Raw genomic sequence first — 24,760 nt, forward strand, 5'->3', positions numbered from 1 at the left:
GGAGTTCTGACATGAATGAAGGGAAAAGTTAGGAAGTATAAAAGGGGTTGAAATTTCAACTACTACCGTGAAATTAAGGGTGTATTTGTCAAATAAGGAATAATCAAACAGTTTTGTTTGCAAGGAAATTGATCATTTTAGTTCCAGAATAAAAATACCTGAAACAACTTCTTTGGTACAACACTGCAGTTTAACTTTCATTAGTCCTCAAGCATTGATAAATAAGCTTTATTTGTCACTTTAATTGAACACATTTTTAAAAACATGCAGTGTACAGGTATTTTGATGCTGAGTGTTGCAAACATCCTTTTAGATTTTAGTCTGAAGTTGACTTGCATTATAATCCATCATTTAGAATTTCTAAAAAGGATTTTTTCCAGAAACTCTGGGTAATTACTTTTCTTGGCTGTAGTATACATACAGAAACAATTTAAAGGCATTGACATTCTTGAATACTGATCAGGTTTTGGCAAGATATTCTGTATTCAATATCTGCTTTATAAATTATTTTTAATAACTAAGTTTCTGTTCATCACTATAGATGAAATGTGCTATTTTTCCAACAGACTGGTACCAGCAGTAACCAAAAAATTGCACACAACAGGCTATATACCCATCACTAAGTCTCTTGCTCTTTCCCTTACTCACAACTGAAGCATTTTCATGAGAAGTAAAAAAAACTGCTGCATCAACTGAACTGAATGCATGTTTGAATCCCAAACTTAAACATTCCATAGGATGAAATAGATTAATCTCTTTTCTAGTTTTCTGATCAACTGTCAAAAAGTACCAGAGCAGTATTTTGTTTCATTAGACTACAGCATCCTTTAAATTTACTTTTTATAAGTAGAGCCATACCAGGGAGTAAATGAAAAATACTACTTATTTACCAGTATTGTAGCTGTAGTATTTTAACAAAAACTTCAGAAGCAGGAATCACTATTTATGTTTGCATCTTCCTTCAAGACTGATAACCATTAAAGGAGTAAATCCACAGATTTGCCTTCTACTGTGATGCAGACATTAGCTTCTAAATTTGTGTCAGGCGAATTCTCAAACTTATTTTCTGATGCTAAGTGTGTAGCAAAAGGAATCTATCCAAGTCTGGGTTTTTAATCTTCAAAGTGCTCAAGCAATGCAACATCCGATTTAGTAGAAGAAAACACAACATCTGTAACTTCAGTACTGGTGCCATGGATCAATTGTTCCTCATCCAGTTCAATGACAGTGCTAGAAGGCACAGTTTGACCATCACTTTTCTCACAATTAACTTCAGAGACAACCATTTCTTTCTCAGAGACAGAAGTACTGTAATTAGAGGAGCTTGACTTAGTGTCCTGATGTTCATTCTCATATTGATGCAAATGGTGAGAAAATTCGGATTCAGGCCGAAGCATCAATGAAGATGATTCTAAGTTCAAAAAACAAGGCATTAGCAGTAGAACAGAACCTTCTTTCAACAAAATTAATAATCAGCAAATCAGGCAGTATTTGTGGAGTGGATGGTTAATGTCCATCAGAACTGGAAAAGACAAACCAAATTATTGCAAGCTAGAGAAGTTGGAGGGACACGGATAAGACAATCTCTGAAAATTTGAGGCCAGGGATGCTGTGGAGCGGTTACAGAGGTCTGCTGGTCGACAGGGGAGTTACAAAACAGAAAAAAGCAAACACTATGAAATGTAAGCAGAGAGGGGGAGAAAAGCAAGGAATAGAAAAGTTACAAAATTGCAAAATGCACTAACAAGGGACAGAGGAAAGCTGAGATAATACCATACTAAAATGCCCCATTCTAAAACAGACAATAGAAAATTAACTGATGTTGTGCAATTATTACTGAGCCCATTATACTGCAATACAACCATATGGAAGATGGTGTTGCCCCTTAAAACTATAATTCAGCCTTATTGTAAACAAATCCGGAGGCCACAATGAGAGTGAAATGGAAAGTTTAAGTGACAGACAACAGGAAGCTCCAAATCACTCCTACACACCATACAACATACACTGCAAGCTTTTAAAGAGCAGAAACCCATGCAGTGCTCCAGAGTGGAAGTGCAAGTGAATCACTGCTTTGGTAAAGACTCTGGGTCCCTTATGGCAGGAAGTAATAAAGGGAACAAGAGTTCATAATGGAAAGCACCAAAAGGTGAGTGATGCTGTATTTGGTAAGACAAATCAGTGTTGGACTTTCAGTGAATGGTAGGGCCTTGGGGACTGTTCTCTGTTAATTACTACAAAGGCAGAACCATAGCACAATAAAACAAGGAAACAAGACCTTCAGTCCAACTCATTCAGTACTACAGTGTGCTAAAATGATTATGTTGTTACTGGGCCTATAAGGTTGAGGTTATTCAGAAACTCTAAATAAGTGCGAGATGCTGAGGGATGACCTTAGGTTCATAAAATTATGAGGGGCCTAGATAGGGCAATTATCCAAAGCATCTTTCCTTGGGTTGGGGAGCTCAAAACTTTTGCAATAGGTTCAAAGGGAAAGGTGAAAAACTTAAGAGAATCCAAGAGTAAAGTTCTTTTAGAGAAGGGGTTCCCAACCCTTTTTTATGCCATAGACCCCTACCATTAACTGAGGGGCCTGTGGACCTCAGGCTGGGAAACCCTGTAGAGGGTGATGATTATATCAATCAAACTACCAGAGGAAGTGGTAGATCCAGATACAACTACATTTTAAAAACAATTACATGGATAGAAAAGGTTCAGGGACTATCTCAGTTAGGCTACTTGTCAGCTTTATTGCGCTATGATTCTATCTTGTTTTAGTAAGTTTTTAGTAATAATTAACCAAGAATTATAATCAATTTGAAATGCAGCTCAAAGTGAATGTTCGAAGTATCAAATGCTTCAACGTCATTAAATCAAGGTCATGATTCAATAGTACAATTCTAGAAACACATCCAACAAAGCTTCAATTTCTCCAAAATACTTAGCTAAGACTTGCAATTCATTACATCATACATATCCAGTCAATTTCATACCAGTCCTTCCAGAACATTGTAGCTTTTGCTTTGCAGCTACTCAACCAGACCAATAAGACCAATCTTATCTAGCTGTGACTACCAATCAGTCAGTTTCAAAAAGAAGCTAGCATTCAACCATACTTTTTAATCCTAAATTTACATGAGGCAAAACTAAACTTCCAACAAGCTGGCAATAAGTGCTTACTCCTTCACTGGTTTCCATTTGAAATTCAGCAGCATATCTGGATATGTCCGAATTCCCTACATTTTGTTGTTGCAATTCAACAATAGCCAAATCTAGTATATGATAGAAGTTCCTGGAGGAGAAAATCGCAATTTTGTGTTTTATAAATCTATGATGCTAATTAAAACTTTGAAAAAATGTATTTTTAAATTCACTTTTATCCTTAAAGTGTTAGAAAGGACAGCAGAGCAGTTCAACCAATGAAGTTCATGCATCACACCTGCAACTCACATAATCTTAACCTCCAGTGCTATTTATGTGAAGTCTTTCACTTGATGATGTGTAAAATGAGTCAGTGTGACCACTATGAAATAATAGGCCACTGGAGGGATGGGGGGCAGGTGGAGAAACAAGAGTGTGGCATAGAATCAATGGGCAAATATGCCCTTCTACCTCAAGGAAATATAAATAAAACCTCAACTACCGAGAGGCAAAGCTCCACCACAACTTTCGTTTACTTCGGAAATACTTTACAGGTACTCCACTTACGTCCCAGTCAATACCAAAGTCTTATTTCAAGACTGCAATGGACACTACCCAGGTGCAAGCCAAGCTGCTTGGACCTTTTACACTTGAAGGCAAATTTAGATACACAAATCCAATACAGTTCCATTAATTTGGCAGATGTAACCAACAACATAGGTTCAGAAGGAAGCTGAGAAGCAGGACCTCAAAGGTAGTAATCTCAGGATTACTACCTACAGCTATAGGGGAAACTTTAAACTAGAATTGCTGGGGGGTGGGAACCGAACTGAAGAGACTGAGGAAGAGGCAGTAGGCTCACAATTAGAGAAAGCCTGTAGACAGTGCGAGAGGGAGGATAGGCAGGTAATAGAGAAGGGATGCGCTCAGACCGATTTTAATGCAAGGAGTATTATAAACAGAGGGTGAGCTAAGAGTGTGGATCAGTACTTGGAGCTCTGATGTTGTGGCCGTTACAGAGACTTGGATAGCTCAGGGGCAGGAATGGTTACTTAGAGTGCCAAGCTATAGATGTTTCAGAAAGAACAGGGAGGGAGGCAGAAGTGGGAGCATGCCACTGATGATCAGAGATGGTGTCACAGCTGCAGAAAAGGAGGAAGTCATGGAGGGATTGTCTACAGAGTCTCTGTGGGTGGAAGTTAGGAACAGGAAGGGGTCAATAACTCTACTGGGTGTTTTTTTTAAAATAAAATGGACCACCCAATAGTAACAGGAACATTGAGCAGATAGGGAGACAGATTCTGGAAGGGTGTAATAATAACAGGGTTGTCTTGATGGGAGATTTTAACTTCCCAAATATTGATTGGCATCTCCCGAGAGCAAGGGGTTTTAGATGGCGTGGAGCTTGTTAGGTGTGTCCAGTAAAGTTTCTTGACACAATATGTAGATAAGCCTATAAGAAGAGAGGCTGTACTTGATCTGGTATTGGGAGATAACCTGGTCAGGTGTCAGATCTCTCAGTGGGAGAGCATTTTGGAAATAATTATCACAATTCTATCTCCCTTACCATAGCACTGGAGAGAGATAGAAAAAGACAAGTTAGGGAAGTGTTTAAATGGAGTAAGGGGAAATATAAGGCTATCAGGCAGGAACTTGGAAGCATAAATTGGGAAGAGATGTTCTCAGGGAAATGTAAGGCAGAAATGTGGCAAATGTTCAGGGGATATTTGCATGGGGTTCTGCATAGGTATGTTCCAATGAGACAGGAAAAGGATGGTAGGGTACAGGAACCTTGGCGTACAAAGGCTATTGTAAATCTAGTCAAGAAGAAAAGCTAACAAAAGGTTCAAAAAACTAGGTAATAATAGAGATCTAGAAGATTATAAGGCTAGCAGGAAGGAGCTTAAGAAAGAAATTAGAAGAGCCAGAAGGAGCCATGAGAAGGCCTTGGTGGACAAGATTAAGGAAAACCCTAAGGCATTGTACAAGTATGTGAAGAGCAAGAGGACAAGAGAGAATAGGAACAATCAAGTGTGACAGTGGAAAAGTGTGTATGGAACCAGAGGAGATAGCTGAGGTACTTAATGAATACTTTGTTTCAGTACTCACTACAGAAAAGAATCTTGGCAATTGTAGTGTACTAAAAAGCTTGAACACATAGATATTAAGAAAGAGGATGTGCTGGAGCTTTTGGAAAGCTTCAAGTTGGATAAGTCACCAGGTCCGGATGAGATATTCCCCAGGCTACTGTGGGAGCCTCTAGCAATAATTTTTGCATCATCAATGGGGACAGATAGGTTCTAGAGTAGTGGTCGCCAACCCGTCGATCTTTGAGACTTTCCCAGTAGATCCCGAAAAAAATAAAAAAATAAAAACACAAATACTGTTGAGAGATTGTTTCTGGGTTGCTCAGTTTTAGTTCCGTTCTTTCTGCCCAGTGCGCATGTGTCTAGCTCCCCCACCCTACACAGTGTACTTCAGTGGTCCCCAACCACCAGGCCAGGAGGAAACAACATGAGTCAGCTGCACCCTTCCTCACTCCCTGTCATGGCCACTGTTGAACTTGAACCCACGCGAGGTCATCAGTCGCCTAAACGCAGTGATACCCTCATGCCGGGGATCACTGGTTGGCCTCGGGAAGCTGGTTGCTACTGGCCTGGAGCGCTGCCTCTAAACCTGTTCAGCACACTGAATGTTTGTGGGGAACCCAGTGCTAAAAGATTCGCAGACGACCTAATTCAGGCTCACCGTTTCATAAGCATCAGAGCAGTTACCTCGCTGCAATCTATTGAAACAAACTTCTGTTGGCCGATAGATCCTATGGGGGGGGGGGGGGCCCCGCTCCGTTACAGTCCTCGCTCGCTCTCTTCGGATTGTGACCGCCACCCCCCACCCCCGGTATGGGGACCACCTGCCCTGACCTTGTCCTTTCACCCGACCCATGACCAACCGCACCTGGCCAAGGCGTCTGGCAGGCGGGAGGCTGTCCGAGGCAATGAAGCCCTCAAAACGGCTTCAGTACCTCGAGTCCAAGCACCCCACACTTAAAGACAAAAGTGTTGAGTTTTGTGAGCAACACGGGACAGAAGCTAAATGCCAAGTGCCACGAAATTGCGGAATAGACTGGACATAAGGAACCTGCTTCGAGTATCGCTGTATTCCTGTCATGTTTAACACCCCCCCATCCCATTGGCCAGTCTGCAAGAATATTGTCAATATTAAACCAGTCCGCAGTGCGTAAAAGGGTGGGGACCCTGGTGTTCATACATTATTTCTATTTCCGGGTTGCAGGGTTTTACTTCCGGTCTTTTCTGCCCTAGTGCGCATGCGTGTAACTAATTGCTCTGGGGTCGATCTTGCCTTGAACTAAGGCCGAGATAGGGGATCTTGGGCTTAAAAAGGTTGGTGACCACTATTCTAGAGGATTGGAGGGCTGCAGATGTTGTTCCCTTATTCAAGAAAGGGAGCAGAGATAGCCCAGGACATTACAGACCAGTGAGTCTTACTTCAGTGGTTGTTAAGTTAAAGGAAAAGATCCTGAGAAGCAGGATTTATGATCATTCGGACAAGCATAATATCATTAGGAATAGTCAGCACAGCTTTGTCAAAGGCAGGTCGTGCCTTGGGAGCCTGATTGAATTTTTTGAGGATGTGACTAAACATATTGATGAGCAGTAGATTTAGTGTATATGGATTTCAGCAAGACATTTGATAAGATACCCCATCATGCAAGGCTTATTAAGAAAGTAAGGAGGCATGGGATCCAAGGGGACATTGCTTTGTGGATCTAGAATTAGCTTGCTTTGTGGATCCAAAAGGCAAAGAGTGGGTGTAGATGGTCATATTCTGCATGGAGGGCAGTGACCAGTGGTGTGCCTCAGGGATCTATTCTGCAACCCTTACTCTTTGTGATTTTTATAAATGACTGGATGAGGAAGTACAGGGATGGGTTAGTAAATTTGCTGACGACACGAAGGTCGGAGTGTTGTGGCTAGTGTGGAGGTTTGTCAGAGGTTACAGCAGGACATCAATAGGATGCAAAACTGGGCTGAGAAGTGGCAGATGGAGTTCAACCCAGATAAGTGTGAGGTGATTCATTTTGCTGGGATAAATACGAGTAAGAATATAGTATTAATGGCAAGACACTTGGCAGTGTGGAGGATCAGAGGGATCTTGGGGTCTGAGTCCATTGAACACTCAAAGCTACTACGCAGGTTGACTCTATGGTTAAGGCAGCAGTGCATTAGCCTTTATCAATCGTGGGATTGAGTTTAGAAGCCAAGAGTTAATGTTGCAGCTATACAGGACCCTGGTCAGACCCCACTTGGGAGTACTGTACTCAGTTCTGGTCACCTCACTACAGGAAGGACATGGAAACAATAGAAAGGGTGCAGAGGAGATTCACGAGGATGTAGCCTGCATTGGGAAGCATACCTTATGAGAATAGGTTGAGTGGACTTGGTCTTTTCTCCTTGGAGCAACAGAGGATGAGGTGACCAGATAGAGGTGTACAAGATCATGAGAGGCATTCATTGTGTGGATAGTCAGAGGCTCCCCCCCACCCCCTCCAGGGCTGAAGTGGCTAACACGAGAGGGCACATTTTTAAGGTGCCTGGAAGTAAGTACAGAAGAGATGTCAGGGTTAAGTCTTTTAAAAAAAAGAGTTGTGAGTGCGTGGAATGGGCTGTCGGCAGTGGTGGTGGAAGCAGATATGATAGGGTCTTTTAAGAATCTCCTGGACAGGTACACAGAGCTTAGAGAAATAGAGGGCTATGGATAACCCTAGGTAATTTATATAGTAAGGACATATTACGCACAGCTTTGTGGGTCAAAGGGCCTGTATTGTGCTGTAGGTTTTCTATGTTTTTACAACAAAAAGATATGGGAGAATACAGCTTGGTGGGTTTTTAAACCAAATTAATGCCAAAGCCAATGCCAACACAAATGGAATTGAAATATCCTTGTCTCTACCAGAAATACTGAAACAACGTTGAAACAGCTTTTTTTAAATCAGCATTTTTGTAGATAACTGAATTATTAATCTTCTAACACAAGATCAACACTGGTTATGGATACAGCCAAGATCAATTTCTTTGAGAAAATGTGAAGAATGAAATTAACCATACAGACCTTTCCTGAACAGAAGTACTGCCAAATTCAGGCAGAATGGATACAATTATCGCACCAAGTCATTTCCCAATTTCAACAGCTATCTCAAATATCACATCAGAATAAGATCAAGTTTCCTACCTTCTCTGCCAAAGGTCTCTTTTGCGATATTTGGAAAAAATTTATAAGATTAAGATATAATGAAAGCTGGAATGGAAAAATGCTTAAAAATTCCTTAATATTTAAAAACAATTTTCAAATAAGATCACGACTTATAATTTACCAAAATATACATACAGTACAATCACAAGTTACATTTCATTACAATACATACAAGAAATGTTTCATACCTTGTACTGTGTTGCTGTCACCTGTTGCAGATAATGGATCATCTAACAGAATACTTTTGTTCTCATTTTTTTCAAAATCTTTGTGTTTTCCTGCAAAAAAAAAGCACCATGTGAACAAGTACCCATGTACTCTACAACATGAATAGATCCTTGAGAATGTTTAAATAAATTCTACCAACTTTACAATAAATTCTGCACGCCCAAAATACAACTGTGGTGTAAACACAAGCTTAAAAATCAACTGCAGTGCAAAATATCTGCAATGTTGTCGTCAACAGAACAAACTGCCCAGATCCATTACTGTTATAAGTCTAAAATCCTAACAATGATCTCTTAACAATTAATCTGATTCAGTAAATATAAAGCAATTTATTCATGCTTTTACCAGATCTGACTTGTACTTTATTTTAAACTGTCATATCTTAAACTTCCAGTTTTCCACAGGATGTCATGAAGTTATATACCTTCATTCATCACTTCAAGACTTTCACCAGATAGAATTTTGCTTTCTTCTTCCAAGCAGATATTCATCCTAATGTCTGTTAAAATGAAAAATAATTGAACTATTTCTTACATCCTTCACATACAAGTAAAAATCTTCACATTACATCTCCATCTAAATGTGCAATCATAGTATTTACAATAAACACTTAATGTAACATAGAATACCCTCAATTCAGCATGGGTTAATCAGAATGATGGCCTGGTGGAAGAAGCTGTCCCAGAGCCTTTTGGTCCTGGCTTTTATGCTGCAGTACCATTTCCAAGATAGTAGCAGCTGCAATAGATCGTGGTTGGGGTGACGTGGGTCCCCAATGATCCTTCAGGCCCTTTTTACATACCTGTCTTTGTGAATGTCCTGAATCATGGGAAGTTCACAACTACAGATGTGTTGGGCTGTCCACACCACTCTCCGCAGAATCCTGTGATTAAGGGAGGTACAGTTCCCACACCAGGCAGTGATGCAGCCCGTCAGGTATTTTCAATTCAGTAATCCATTTGTGTAAAGTCATACCAAGTTTGACAACTTGAACCTCACTAGCATGGGTTCAGATCTTCAAACTCCACACACTTCAGGTTGATAATTCAATACAGACAACTAGAAATTTCAAGGAAACCAAGTTACAGAAACAAAAAAAAACTGGATAAGGTAAAGATGATGAAGCATTGATCATGTAGATAGTCAGAGGCTTTTTCCCAGGGTGGAAATGGCTATCACAAAAGGGCACAGTTTTAAGGTGCTTGGAGGCAGGTAACACAGGAGATGTCAGTGTTAATTTTTTTTTTTTTTTTTTAAAAAACAGTGTGGTGAGTGCATGGAATGGGCTGCCGGCGATGGCGGTGGAGGCAGATACAATAGAGTCTTTTAAGAGACTTATGGATAGGTACATGGAGCTTAGAAAAATAAAGGGCTACGGGTAACTCAAGGTAGTTTCTGAAGTACAGGTAGTCCCCGAGTTACGAATTTCTGAAGTACAGGTAGTCCCCGAGTTACAAACATCCTACTTACGGACGACTCGTACTTACAAACCAAGGAAGGAGAACATCATCCGCCATTTTAAGTCTGATCGCAACACCATCCGCCATTTTAACTCATTGCCGTTGACACAGTGTTGAGTGTGTAACTTTGTATTTGGCTTAAATTTTTCTTATCAAGATTCACCCTGAACCCCCCCCCCCCCCCCCCCCGTTCCAGTCAGCTGGTGGCGCAGTGAGATCAGAGAACAGAGAACAGGCTCGAGAACAGAGGTTCCTGAGTTCGATCCAGCGACAAACCACTCCCGTGCCGGGTTGATGTTGATCCAGTGACTCCCGTACCATCCGTGCTAGGTTGATGTTGAGCTCGCAACTCGACCTCGTAAAAAACACTGCCACCTCCAGTTTAAGTTCTCATGCGGAATATTGTGGAAGATCAAATACCCAAATCCAGCACAGCCCCCACTTGTCCCATTTAACCTGTCTCACTGTGGTGGACTTTAGTGCGGTGGTCCTTAGGACCCAGCAGACCTCGGGAGCCGGTGAAGGTCGGGACCCGACGCCTGCAGTGTTTCTGTTCCGTTGACAGGAAGCGATCACGATTGAAAATAAAGTGGAAATAATTAAGCGTCTGGAAAGAGGTGAAACATCACCGGTCATTGGAAAAGTGTTAGGCTACAGTCGGTCAACGATCAGAACAATTTTAAAGGATAAAGTGAGAATAATGGAGCATGTGAAAGGCCCTGCCCCGATGAAAGCTACAATTATTACTAAGCAACACAGTAGCTTAATTATTGGAATACATACAAAGTACATTTCTTAAGTGTTTTATATTTATAGAAAGGTAAACTATACTATATACTAAGGCAAACGTTTGACTAACGCTAAATAATACCGGATGTACTTGTTCCGACTTACGTACAAATCTGACTTAAAGACGGACTCAGGAACTCGTTCGTAACCCAGGGACTGCCTGTGCATGTTCAGCACAGCATTGTAGGCCAAAGGGCCTGGCCTGTGCTGTAGTTTTTCTATGTTTCGATGAAAACAGAAGACGGTGCTATTTAAAGACAACAGGGCTTATATGGCAATGAGATAAAAAGCAAAAACTAAGTGTTTTGACATCTGTTAACATCAGATCAAATGATTGACACAAATCAAATATTAATTCAATTGAACAAAAACTGCATGTTTAACTTTAAAGGTAATTGTTACCATTATCACAATCAACACAGCAATTGATAGTGACTTGTACAATTGGGGAGATTTCTACTATGGTAGAACCCAAAATACCATGGCCTCAATGTTTTTCAAAATAGTGGGTGGGATTAAGAAAAGAAATTGAGAAATGTCAGGATTTCTTGATTACATAGAACTTTGAAAATCAGTCTCCCAAGAATTCCTAAATAGATGACTTAACTGATTAGGAAACCAACAATCCTGAACTCTGACTGACCTAATTCCTGATAATATGTCTTTGGCCTAATTTTAAAATGTTAGTATTAGCAATATCACCTACCTTTTCGTGAAAGCTCTGTGTACTGAATATAAAATTCTAAACTATAATCAACATTCGTAGAACAGTGCAGTACAGTCCCTTCAAATCACAATTTTATGTCAACTTTTTATCTACGCCATGATCTATCTAATCCTTCCCTCCCACACATGTCCATCTAAGATTCCCTTCAATGTCCCAATGTGTCTGTTTATAACATCACCTCGGCATATTCCACGCACTAAAATAGTTACACAGTGATATTCCCCCCCACCAACCCTATACATTCCTCCAATTAGGCCCACCCTCATAATAGCCATCTCTACCCAGAGAAGTCTCAGACTGACCACTATACCTTTTATCATCTTGTACACCTTTATTAAACCACCTCTCATTCACCTTCATTTGAACAGAAAATCATAGCTCACTCAACTTTGCTCAAATCACACGCTCTGATGAGGGCAGCATCCTGGTTAATCACCACTGTACTCTTTCTAAAATTTTCAGATCCTTCATGCAATGAGTTGACCAGAATTGAACAATACACCAAGTGAGGTCTAACCAGAGCTAACAGAGCTCTACATCCAGAACTGGCTTGCCCACAGAAGGCAAAGAGTGGTTGTAGACATGTCATATTCTTCATGGAGGTCGGTCACCAGTGGGGTGCCCCAGGGATCTGTTCTGGGACCCTTACTCTTCGTGATTTTCATAAATGACCTGGATGAGGAAGTGCAGGGATAGGTTAGTAAATTTGCTGATGACAAAGGCTGGAGATGTTGTGGATAGTGTGGAGGGCAGTAAGAGGTTACAGCAGGATAGTGATAGGATATGAAACTGGGCCAAGTGGCGGCAGATGGAGTTCAACCCAGATAAGTGTGAGGTGGTTCATTCTGGTAGGTCAAATATGATGGCAGAATAGTAATGGTAAGAATCTTGGCAGTGTGGAGGATCAGAAGGATCTTGGAGTCCAAGTTAGTAGGACACTCAAAGCTACTGTGTAGGTTAACTTTGTGGTTAAGGTAGCATACAGAGCATTGGCCTTTATCGATCATGGGATTGAGTTTAGGAGCTGAGAGGTAATGTTGCAGCTATATAGGACGCTGGTCAGATCCCACTTGGAGTACTGTCCTCAGTTCTGGTCACCTCACTACAGGAAGGATGTAGAAGCCATAGAAAGGGTGCAGATGAGATTTACTAGGATGTTACCTGGATTGGGAAGCATGTCGTATGAGAATAGGTTGAGTGAACTCTGCCTTTTTTCATTGGAGCGACAGGGGATGAGAGGTGTATAAGGTAAGAAGCATTGATCGTGTGTATAGTCAAAGAGGCTTTTTTCCAGGGCTGAAATGGCTAACACGAGACAACACATTTTTAAAGGTGCTTGGAAGTAGGTACAGAGATGTCAGGGGTAAGTTGTTGTTATAGGCAGGGTAGTGAGTGCGTGGAATGGGCTACCAGCGATGATGCTGGAGGCGGATACAATAGGGTCTTTTAAGAGACTCCTGGATAGGTACATGGAGCTAGAAAAATAGAGGGCTATGGGTAACCCTAGGTAATTTCTATAGTAAGGACATGTTCGGCACAGCTTTGTGGGCTGAAGGGCCTGTATTGTGCTGTAGGTTTTCAATGTTTCTAGAGCTGCAACATCATCTCGTGGTCAAACTCAATTCCCTGACTAATGAAGGCTAACACACCATACAACTTCTTAATCAACCTACCAACTTGTGCGACAGCTTTGAGGGATCTATTAAATGTGAGCCCCAAGACTCCTTTGTTCCTACAATTAAAAATCCTGCCCTTAACCCTGTATTGTCTTCAAGTTTGGCCTTCCAAAATGTATCACTTCATTTTTCTAGATTGAACTCCAATAGCTACTTCTCAGCCCAGCTCTGCATCCTAGATTTTATTACCAAGACAATCAGGATTGCCTCACAGATAAGTTTTAGAGATCATCTAATTACAGAATTCAATTTTCCACCAGCTTTCAGTCACATCTTCCAATTCCCTTTCAGCATTTCAAAAGGCACTTTTATTTGTAACTCAATCAACACATACAAAATGCTGGTAGAACACAGCAGGCTAGGCAGCATCTATAGGGAGAAGTGCTGTCGTCGTTTCGGGCTGAGACCCTTCGTCAGGACTAACCGAAAGAAAAGATAGTAAGAGATTTGAAAGTAGAGGGGGGAGGGGGAAATGCAAAATGATAGGAGAAGACCGGAGGGGGTGGGATGAAGCTAAGAGCTGGAAAGGTGATTGGCGAAAGTGATACAGAGCTGGAGAAGGGAAAGGATCATGGGACGGGAGGCCTCAGGAGAAACAGAAAGGGGGGGGGGGGAGCACCAGAGGGAGATGGAGAACAGGCAAACAACTAAATATGTCAGGGATGGGGTAAGAAGGGGAGGAGGGGCATTAACGGAAGTTAGAGAAGTCAATGTTCATGCCATCAGGTTGGAGGCTACACAGCTGGTATATAAGGTGTTGTTCCTCCAACCTGAGTTTGGATTCATTTTGACAATAGAGGCGGCCATGGATAGACATATCAGAATGAGAATGGGACGTGGAATTAAAATGTGTGGCCACTGGGAGATCCTGCTTTTTCTGGCGGACCGAGCGTAGGTGTTCCGCGAAACGGTCTCCCAGTCTGCGTCGGGTCTCACCAATATATAAAAGGCCACACCGGGAGCAGTATACCACACCAGCCAACTCACAGGTGAAGTGTCGCCTCACCTGGAAGGACTGTCTGGGGCCCTGAATGGTGGTGAGGAAGGAAGTGTAAGGTCAGGTGTAGCACTTGTTCCGTTTACAAGGATAAGTGCCAGGAGGGAGATCAGTGGGAAGGGATGGGGGGGACGAGCGGACAAGGGAGTCGCGTAGGGAGCGATCCCTGTGAAAAGCAGAAGGGGGTGGGGGGAGGGAAAAATGTGTTTGGTAGTGGGATCCCGTTGGAGGTGGCGGAAGTTACGAAGAATTATACGTTGGACCTGGAGGCTGGTGGGGTGGTAGGTAAGGACAAGGGGAATCCTATCCCGAGTGGGGTGGCGGGTGGTTGGGGTGAGGGCAGATGTGCTGGAAATGGGAGAGATACATTTGAGAGCAGAGTTGATGGTGGACGAAGGGAAGCCCCTTTGTTTAAAAAAGGAAGACATCTCCTTCGTCCTGGAAAGAAAAGCCTCATCCTGAGAGCAGATGCGGCAGAGACGGAGGAATTGTGAGAAGGTGATAGCCTTTTTGCAAGAGACAGGGTGGGAAGAGGAATAGTCCAGGTAGCTGTGAGGGTCTGTAGGCTTATAGTAGATATCAGTAGATAGGCCGTCTCCAGAGATGGAGACAGAAAGATCAAGAAAGGGGAGGGAGGTGTCAGAAATAGACCAGGTAAATTGACCAGGGTGAAAGTTGGAGGCAAAGTTAATGAAGTCAACGAGCTCAGCACTCGTGCAAGAGGCAGCTCCAATGCAGTCGTCGATGTAGCGAAGGAAAAGAGGGGGATGGATACCGGTATAGCCTTGGAACATGGACAAAAAGGCAGGTATAACTGGGACCCAAACGGGTGCCCATGGCTACACCCTTGGTTTGGAGGAAGTGGGAGGAGCCAAAGGAGAAATTATTGAGAGTAAGAACTAATTCCGCTAGACGGAGGAGAGTGGTGGTAGAGGGGATTTGATTAGGTCTGGAATCCAAAAAAAACCGAAGAGCTTCGAGACCATCTCGGTGGAAGATGGAGGTATATAGGGACTGGACGTCCATGGTGAAAATAAGACGGAGGGGGCCAGGAAACTTAAAATCATTGAAAAAATTCAAAGCATGAGAAGTGTCACGAACATAGGTGAGAAGAGATTGAACAAGGGGGGATAAGACAGTGTCAAGGTATGCAGAAATGAGTTCAGTGGGGCAGGAGCAAGCTGAGACAATAGGTCTACCTGGACAGGCAGGTTTGTGGATCTTGGGTAGGAGGTAGAAACGGGAAGTGCGGGGTGTGGGAACTATGAGGTTTGTGGCAGTGGATGGGAGATCCCCAGAGCTAATAAGGTTGGTGATGGTATAGGAGACAATGGCCTGATGCTCCTTAGTGGGATCATGATCAAGGGGTAAATAAGAGGAGGTATCAGAGAGTTGTTGCTGTGCCTCGGCCAGGTAGAGGTCAGTACGCCAGACAACAACAGCTCCCCCCTTATCAGCAGGTTTTATAGTGAGGTTGGGATTGGTGCGGAGGGAGCAGAGAGCAGAGCGTTCGGAAGGAGTGAGGTTGGAATTGGAACAGGGTGTGGTGAATTCAAGACGATTGATGTCCTGTCGGCAATTAGCAATAAAGAGATCCAGAGCAGATAGAAGACCAGAGCGGGGTGTCCATGAAGAGGAGGGTTGGAGATGGGAGAAGGGGTCATCGGTGGGTGTAGGAGAGTCCTTGTCAAAGAAGTAAGCTCGGAGACTGAGCCAGTGGAAGAATAGTTCAGCGTCATGGCGTACGCAGAACTCACTGAGGTGTGGGCGAAGGGGGACAAAGGTGAGGCCCTTAATGAGGACAGAGCGCTCTGCCTCAGAGAGTTGAAGGTCAGAGGGAATGGTAAAGACCCAGCATGGATGAGAGATGTGAACATTGACTTCTCTAACTTCCGTTAATGCCCCTCCTCCCCTTCTTACCCCATCTCTGACATATTTAGTTGTTTGCCTGTTCTCCATCTCCCTCTGGTGCTTCCCCCCCTTTCTTTCTCCTGAGGCCTCCCGTCCCATGATCCTTTCCCTTCTCCAGCTCTGTATCACTTTAGCTAATCACCTTTCCAGCTCTTAGCTTCATCCCACCCCCTCCGGTCTTCTCCTATCATTTCACATTTCCCCCTCCCCCCACTACTTTCAAATCTCTTACTATCTTTCCTTTCAGTTATTCCTGACAAAGGGTCTCGGCCCGAAACATCGACAGCGCTTCTCCCTATAGATGCTGCTTAGCCTGCTGTGTTCTACCAGCATTTTGTGTGTGTTGTTTGAATTTCCAGCATTTGCAGATTTCCTTGTGTTTATCTGTAACTCCCTTGTCCATGAGCCACAACTACTGTCCTTATGGCACTTACACCATGCAACTGAAAATGTAACACCAATCTTTATACCTCCTCCCTTCCTCCTCAAACTGTTCTTCCAGACGATGCAGCAGTTAGTTAACCTACAGCTCTTCCAACCCAACACACTGCATTTTTGTTTAAATAATAGTCCCAGAAAGGGCAAGAAACTTCTTGAAGGATCCCACCGACCTCACTCATGGGTCATCAGGGAGAAAGCTAAGTAGCATACACACCAGGATTAAACTCAAAAAGTTACTTTCCCAAAGGAGTAAGGCTGATCAACACTTCTACCCATTAACTCCACCACTACTTTATACATCATTAGTCACCTTATGTACAGCCTAGGCCCTTTGGCCTATCTAGTCCACCCCAAACCATTTAACCTACCAGAATGGGAAGATTTAGCCAAAACTGATTTGAAGAAAAAACAGCACATACACACATATGCACACACCTGCCCGCACAAGGCTTCACTGTCATGGTAGTCTTTCTTGGGGTAAACACCAGTTTAAAGTGGGCGCTTTTTTTTGTGAAAGTGAAGATCCTCTTCGGAATTCTTTCGGTTAGCGAAAACAGGTACTAATGTAGGTCTTCCATAAAAGTGAAGTAGCGCAAAACAAACTTTCATAAAACCTGGGTACCTCCAGTTGTGGTCTCACAAACCTCAGTGGAAAAAGCCTGCTTGCATTTACCCTATTTATACCCCTCAATTTTGTATACCTCTATCAAATCTCCCCTCAATCTTCTTCCTTCTAGGGAAGGAAGTTCTAACCTATTGAATCTTTCCTTACAACTTCAGGATAACTCGGGCATAAAGAAAAGTACCACTCTTAATTCTCTATGCCATTCCCACTCTGGCCCATTTTGGCTTTCTGCACCATTATAATTGCCCATACCAAAAAGAAACAGCACTTTATTTTCTGTCTAGGCACATTGTAGCCTTCCTATTGACCTGGCTTCACATTATTCGATATTTTCCCTCAGATACGCGAACCTTCTCCGCAAACTCAATTGCTACCTCTTTCCCAATTTTGAGGCGGCTTCAAAAGCATCTAAAGCAGGGGTTCCCAACTTTTTTTATACCATGGACCTCCACCATTAACAGAGGGGTTCGTGGACCCCAGGTTGGGAACCCTTGATCTAAAGGAGTAAAGATTATCTACACATGCAAATAATTCTCATTCGTACATTTCCAGCTTTGCTCTGTAGAATTACTCCCAATGCCACCTTCAGAATTTTAGTAAAGTCACATATTACTTTTAAGTTTTAAAGTCATACTTCTAAGCTTTATAGTCTACAGTAAACTTTGAAATTGTCCTGCTTTCTTACCCACCTGTCACAAACTGGTCCTCTATTAAATTGCTGTTGACTTGGGCTTCTGGCAAGTTTTGATCTTCATAGTAGTCCTCATCATCATCATGAGATATGAGAATACGGGTCATAGAATCATCACCAATCTCCTCAGTAAGAGGCTGATCACTGTGGCATTTAAAAATCTCTTCATACAGATCAATAGACTGCACTGAACCCTGCAAATCTTCACACACTTTGATTGGTTCTTCTTCTGACAGTGGCTTCTTAAGATCTGCATCTTCAGGTTGCTGGTTTGAAGTGTTTCCATTCACACAATTCAGTACTGAAGACACTTCATTGGTAGAGCTTAAATGGACATTTTTAGTATTGCCCTCAGCCAGAACTGAACACTGCTCAAAAGGTTCACTCATCTTTGATGTATGTAGCACTTCTATTCCATTGGTCATACTATCCACTACTGGAGACAACTCAATACACTGAACATTAATTATGCAATCTCCCTCCTTTATGTGTACAGGTGGAATTTTAGAGTTTACTTTTTCCTCGTTTTCATTTTGTGTAAAAATGATAGAGCTGTCTTTATTTGATCCCTTCAAATGTGTAGGCCGCATGAAGTTATCTTCGTCATTCTGGATCCCAGTAGTTGACTGCACAGGAGTTAACAGCTCAGCACTTAATGAATTGTCACATACCTGATCGCTTCCATGATGAGGAATCCATAAGTCTCTCAAAACATCATTAATTATGCCACCAGCATATTGGACTTGGACATGTGATAAAAATGAAGCATTTCCTTTTCCACGCTCATTTTCTATCACAGAAATATTTAACAAATGATTTGAAAATTCAACAAGTACATCCACTGCACCATCTTTCCAGGAGCCTTTTGACAAATCATACCCAAACAGGGAACATGGAAAACACTGGGTAGGAATCTTCAACAGCTCCTTGGGTATCCTTTTAACTTGCTCTAGTTCAACATCATCTTCATTCCCATAGTCGACATATTGCAATGTTAGCATGTTGCCATTTATATTTTTTACTTCAGCCCTGTACCAGAGGTCATCTTCAGAATATTTACAAGCACAACTGTCACCAATTGAGATGGTGGAAAATAATTCTTTATCTGTAATACCAAACACTCCAACTTCACGCATCTTTTCAGAAAGCATCCGAATTTCAGGCATTGAATATTGGCACCAGAAATAGCTAGGGCTTTCCACTGCTGTGATATATCCTTCAATAGCTTGTCCCATTAAAGGCATTTTTCTGATATAACGTCCAAAGTTGATTGTGTTAGGCAAACTCTCATTCAATTTCTCAACACCTAGCCCTGAAGCAGTTAATTTGTTTCTCATGATATTTTCCAAGTTCTCATATATAGCAACTTCTAATACATTATCCTCTGACACACTGATTACTTTCACAGTTACAGTTTTGTGCAAAACTGAAGTTTTAAAGAGTTCAGTGGCTTGTTCAGACCAGCTATTCCCATCAACTGGAACCAAACCATACAATTTACATTCATAAGTCAATGCAAATTTAGGTGTTATTTCTCTTAGGTCTTCATATTTCACAACTTCCTTAATGCCCTCCTTCAGAAAGAGTACTTCAACAGTTCCAGAAAGAACTTGCACTATTTCACAAGTAGCCCAGTTATGGTGAGTTTTACTTTTTACCATACATAGATTCCCAGCCTTGACAGCCAAGTCATTTTTTGATTGACATTCATGTTCACATTTGTTTCTTTCAAGTGATTCAATAAAAACACCATCCTCTGTTGTCTTAAACTGACACCAAAATTGCTGGGGAGAATTAACTGAAAGAACATATGCCTTGAACTTTGAAGCAGGCCTTACATCAAATACAGGACATTCAGTTAATTGCTGAGAGTATTGCAATTCACTTTTATATAAAGAATCTTTCAAACTATCAGCCAACAATCCCTGGTTGTCATAGAGGTGAATCTCCCACAATTGTCCAAACTGTTGGATAAATTCACATTGTAGCTGTGTTTTATTTGCTCTCTTTGTAAACTCAGATAGAATAACTTTGTTTTCTCTAAAATTTGCATTCTGAAATCCAGTAAGAGAGCAAGGTATGCTAAGTCGCTGAACTTCCAAGCAATCAACTGGAAGAGGGAAGATTTTTGAGGCATCGACAGTTGCTGTGTTACCATAATCTATATATTCCACTGAAAACATATCATTGTGAGCTTCAGTTATTATAGCTCTATATGGAGAGCCATCTTCAGGGAACACTGCACACACATCTCCCATCTTAAAGCTTCCAACGTTTCTACAATTTATAACACATTCATTCAACTTTTTTTCCATTATTTTTATCCTATCTTCATTTTCGGAAAGCTGAACAAAAAAATGAGATGGACTGATAATGTGTGAAACATATACTCCACTTTTAAATCCAGGATTCAGTAATGGAGGAACATGCATCACCTTAGGCCATGTTGTAATTAAGTTAGTGCTTTCAACAGACCCTCCAAATTTATGTTTCCCCATTTCTCCATTGGACCCTATATCTGAAGATTCTTTTGTCTGCATTGCAGCTATTTTGTTGGCAATACATTTTTTAAATCTTGTTTCATCAGTCTGTGATGTGACTTCAGCCCTATTCTTCCATCTGCCCTGCTTGCAAACAAATCCAGTTAACTTTTCAATTTCACAGTCTTCATTTTGATCTTCAACTATGCAGCTTTTGAGAGCCTCATGATCACTCTTTGCCAAATGAGAGCTTGACTTTTCACTCTTATTTTTTTGCCTTCCTGAATTTCCATTTACTTTTGTTTCATTAGTACCCTGTAGGCAAAGCTGTTCTTTAATTTTTGCATTAATTTGCATGTTCCCATCATATAGTTCAACAATCAGTTTTCCATCTGTCTCCTTTGCAACTACTACAGCTTTTAAAGGTTTATCCATCACAGCTTTTTTAAACCACATAACATCAAGGGCCAAGTCAACTGGTATGTCTGATAAACCACACTTAATTGCTTGCATGGGTAAGAATTTAACATCTTTTGCACTGTTGGGTATAGGAAGCAAATCATTCTTATCAACATCTAGTTTGTTCCCATAGTCCACGAATGAAACCCGAATCCGGTTTTGTACAGGCCACGCTAAAGCACGATACCACCGATTATCTGTGTATTTTGCAAGACAGATAGGGTCTATGCCATGTGTAAAATTATAGCCTTGCATCTTAACAGACAGTTTATTAACTTTCTCTGTAAGTTTATCTAGAATACCCAGGTTTCTACCAAGAAGACAGTAGAAATTTGTTGGATTTACAACATGACTCACATACATCTCTTCTTCACTACCAATTTTCACATCATGAGTTGAATAATAGTAAGTGTAAAGACTTACAGAAGGGGCAAGAATACTAGGTGATCCTACAAACTTGGCTAAGCCACGCTCGATTAATAATTGACAAGCACTTTGGAATGGGGTGTTCAAATCCACAATATTACAGAGTCCTTTATCTTCCACAATAGTCAAAGCATACACTGTGCATTTCAGCTCCATGTATAAGCTTAAAGCATTATCAATAAATTCATGGAACGCAGCAATTGAATCTTCATTCCACATGAATGGATCAGGACCCATGGGTTGAATTATGTTATACAGACTGCACCTAAATGCCTGACCCTTGAGAAGGAGAAACTCCGGTCTTATTGCACGTAGATCACTAATGGATACTCTCTCTCTATTTCCATAATCAATATACAACACATCCACTTCCATTAAAACCATTTTTCCCAGTATTAACGCTCTATACCATCTGCCATCCTCGGGATACTTTACTATACAAGCAGATTGATCAGGCTGAAACTGATCATCATGTGTGTTGTAATATTCCTGTATTTTACTCATCAGCATCTTCAATTCATGTGTGTTTTTAGTCATCTGACACCAAAAGTCACCAGGCTCATCAATGAAAGAAACTTGTACATCTACTGTACTTCCCACTTTAAGATATTCTTGTTTATAAGGAGATTCTGTAATTATTTCTGCTCTATCATTACCTTCAAATTCTTCCTGGCCAGATAGCAGTGAGATTAGAGAATCACTTGACTCCAATTCAGCTGTATCACCATAATCTGTGAATGACTCAGCTGCATCAGGAGTCACTGGGCTTTGTTCAAATTTGTCTATTTTGTTTCCGCCAAACATAGGAAACATTTCTCCAGATGAAAACGGAATGTGCCAGTGGCCCAATACATCTAAATTCTTTGAACTTAAGTTCGAGATCCTATGGACTTGGTGATCAGCATAGCCTGCTTTAAAAATTAACTTGTTTATACTAGGTTCCCCTTCATCTTCCACATCCAACAGTTCAATCAAATATTTATCCATCTCCTTCTCCAAGACATGAACTACAAGATGTTTTTCGAACACTGTTTTTTCAAAATAGTCAACAGCTTCTCTACTCCAAGTTCCTTCTTTAGGAAAGAGGTCAGCAAGGCAACATTTAATTGCTAAGGCAGGAAGTTTTCGATATTCTGGAAGTAAGGCCTTAACATCATGCCAACTCACGACTTCCATATTTCCATAATCAATGAAGAAAACCCTGAATTGACCATCAAGAATCTCTGTAATAACAGCTCTGTAAAATAAGTTGTCAGCCTTAAATTTAGCACAACATAATAAACCAGGCTCAGGCTTTTTTATCAACCCTTCATTTCGACCTAATTGTCCATAGTTTTTGGCAATGCTATTCATTAGATTTTCAAACTCACGGGCTGTTTCCATGGTTCGAATCCAAAATTCTGAAGGATCTTTCACAAATTCAACCAGAGCATCATAAAATGCATTTAGTTTCAGATTTGCATTCTTGAGTACAGAGATACGTTCTTTGACTTTTGAGACTCCTATCCTTTTGTCCTCAGCGAGATAGTCACCGCCACATTGCAGAGCATTCAGTTTCTGGCAGCCATTTCCTATTCCCCTATCTTGGGTGCAATACCCAGAAAGAAGTCTTTCTGCTTGGGCACAAAAAGCTGCATTGATGGTGGGGCCATCCTCCTGGTAAAGGGTGACCAGGTATACGTTTTCCACTGCGTTGTAGAACTCCACCTTGGCCTGCAGCACCTGACGCAGGATCAGCGATTTGAGCAGTTCGACGTGATGCACGGTCCAGCCGCGGCCGTAGTCCGAGACGTCGCGCAGAGCGAATGGGTAGGTGACAACGGGCATCTTGAAGTAACCGGGGCTGAGGCGGCGTACGGCTCGGGCCGGCACCACCTCACGGTCACCATAATCAACATAGAAAACTTCCAACACACCGTCGGCCAGCGTGTGCTGGATGATAGCGCGGTACCAGCGGCCATCGGTGCTCTTGGTGGCGCATGGAGTGCCCAGCTTGCGAGGCACTTCGGTTCCGCGCCCGCTCTCATAGTAGCGGTGCATGCTGTCTTGCAGCCGCTCCAGCTCGGGGCAGTGGCACCTCAGCTGGCAGAAGAAGCGGTCGGGGTAACGGACGTGGGTGACCCTCACCGCCACCGTTTCGCCGAGTTGCAGCAGCGGGTAGAAGTAGTTGAGGCCGTAGTCCACCTCGCCGGGAGGCTGCAGGGCCTCGACCCCGCCCGGGGCCTGACCGGGGGCGGCGGTGGAAGGCGGGGGCAGCAGGCTGAGGCACTCCTTGCGGAGCGCGGCGCTGGGCCGCGACGTGGACACCTCTACCAGCAGGCGGAAGGAGGCGGCGTCGATAGTGCGCGCCAGGCCCAGCTCACACAGCTGCCTCGACACCCGCGCCACCTCCACCAGCACCAAGCGGTTGGGCAATACCGCCTCTACCTGCGCGTCCAGCGTACGCCCTTGCAGGCCGCGGAAGAAGGACAACGCGCCAGGCGGCCAGGAGGAGGCCTTGCCCGCCCGGGGCCTGGCGCCCGCGTCGCGCTCCTCCTCCCACTCGCCGCCGATAACCCCTTCGCACGCTCGCAGCCGCGACTCCTCCCCGTCGCCGTCCTGCGGCTGTAGTTGTGGCTGCCTCTGCTCCTCCTGGGTGAAGATTCCCGGGTCTTTGGACGGCACCAAGTTGGCCAAAATGCAGCAGACCGCCTCGGGCGGCAAGTGGAAAAACTCCTTCTTACCTCGGTCCAGGTTGCGGGCCCGGACCGGCAGCGCCCGGCCTTCGTCCAGCATGAAGACGGTATAGTCGTCGTCCACCCGGCTCAGCACCCTGACCCGGTGCCACTCGCCGCAGATCTCAGCTAAGCAGCGCTCGTTGGCTTCCAGAGGAGGGGCGGGCACTCCGCGCTCGGCACCGTCGCCCAGCCGCACCGCCTTGGCCCAACTCTGGACCTCCGTGTGCATCCGCTGGTACTCGGGCTGCCTTTCGCGCTGCTGGAAACGGCCCCACAGCCTGACCAGTACCGAGCTGGGTCGGGGTGGGTCCACTCGAGTGACCCGGAGCGCAAGGCACACGCCCGCAGGCGGCAGCCCGCCCGTCGACCCCATCGCAGGCAGCCGCTGCCCGTGCTGCGCGGCTCTCCTATGCCGGCTCGCTGGCGTTTGTACTCGTAAATAGCCGGCGCTGATTGCCCGCGGGCGGGCGGCCGTTGGCATTTGAATGGCGTTCCACGGTTTGGGCGTCGACAATGAGAAAAGAACGGGCCGTTTAACCGCCCTTTTTAACCGATCTCTGCGCATGCGCCGGTTGGTCGCGCTCACTGAAACCGCCGGGGGGGGGGGGAGAAATCCAAAATAGCAGATACAGAGACACTGTTCATCACGTTCTAGCTTTTAGCCTTTCGCTGCGTTTGTTTATTTTGAAAGTTTTCAGAGTGGAAAGTGGTATTTCACCAG

General features: G+C 43.1%; 1 protein-coding gene across 1 annotated transcript; it reads right to left on the minus strand.

The window, feature by feature from the left end:
- Positions 1–209: 209 nt before the first annotated feature.
- Positions 210–24,540, minus strand: LOC140732681 (tudor domain-containing protein 6-like). The gene is made up of 5 exons (XM_073055366.1): positions 17,956–24,540; positions 9,065–9,139; positions 8,601–8,690; positions 8,392–8,409; positions 210–1,411 (listed from the first exon to the last, which is right to left on the minus strand). Exons 1-5 carry the CDS (start codon positions 24,518–24,520, stop codon positions 1,113–1,115), a joined length of 7,047 nt encoding a protein of 2,348 aa, XP_072911467.1. The 5' UTR covers positions 24,521–24,540; the 3' UTR covers positions 210–1,112.
- Between the last annotated feature and the right edge of the window lie 220 nt (positions 24,541–24,760).

Source organism: Hemitrygon akajei, chromosome 9 (assembly GCF_048418815.1).
Source record: "Hemitrygon akajei chromosome 9, sHemAka1.3, whole genome shotgun sequence".
Taxonomy (NCBI): Eukaryota; Metazoa; Chordata; class Chondrichthyes; order Myliobatiformes; family Dasyatidae; genus Hemitrygon; species Hemitrygon akajei.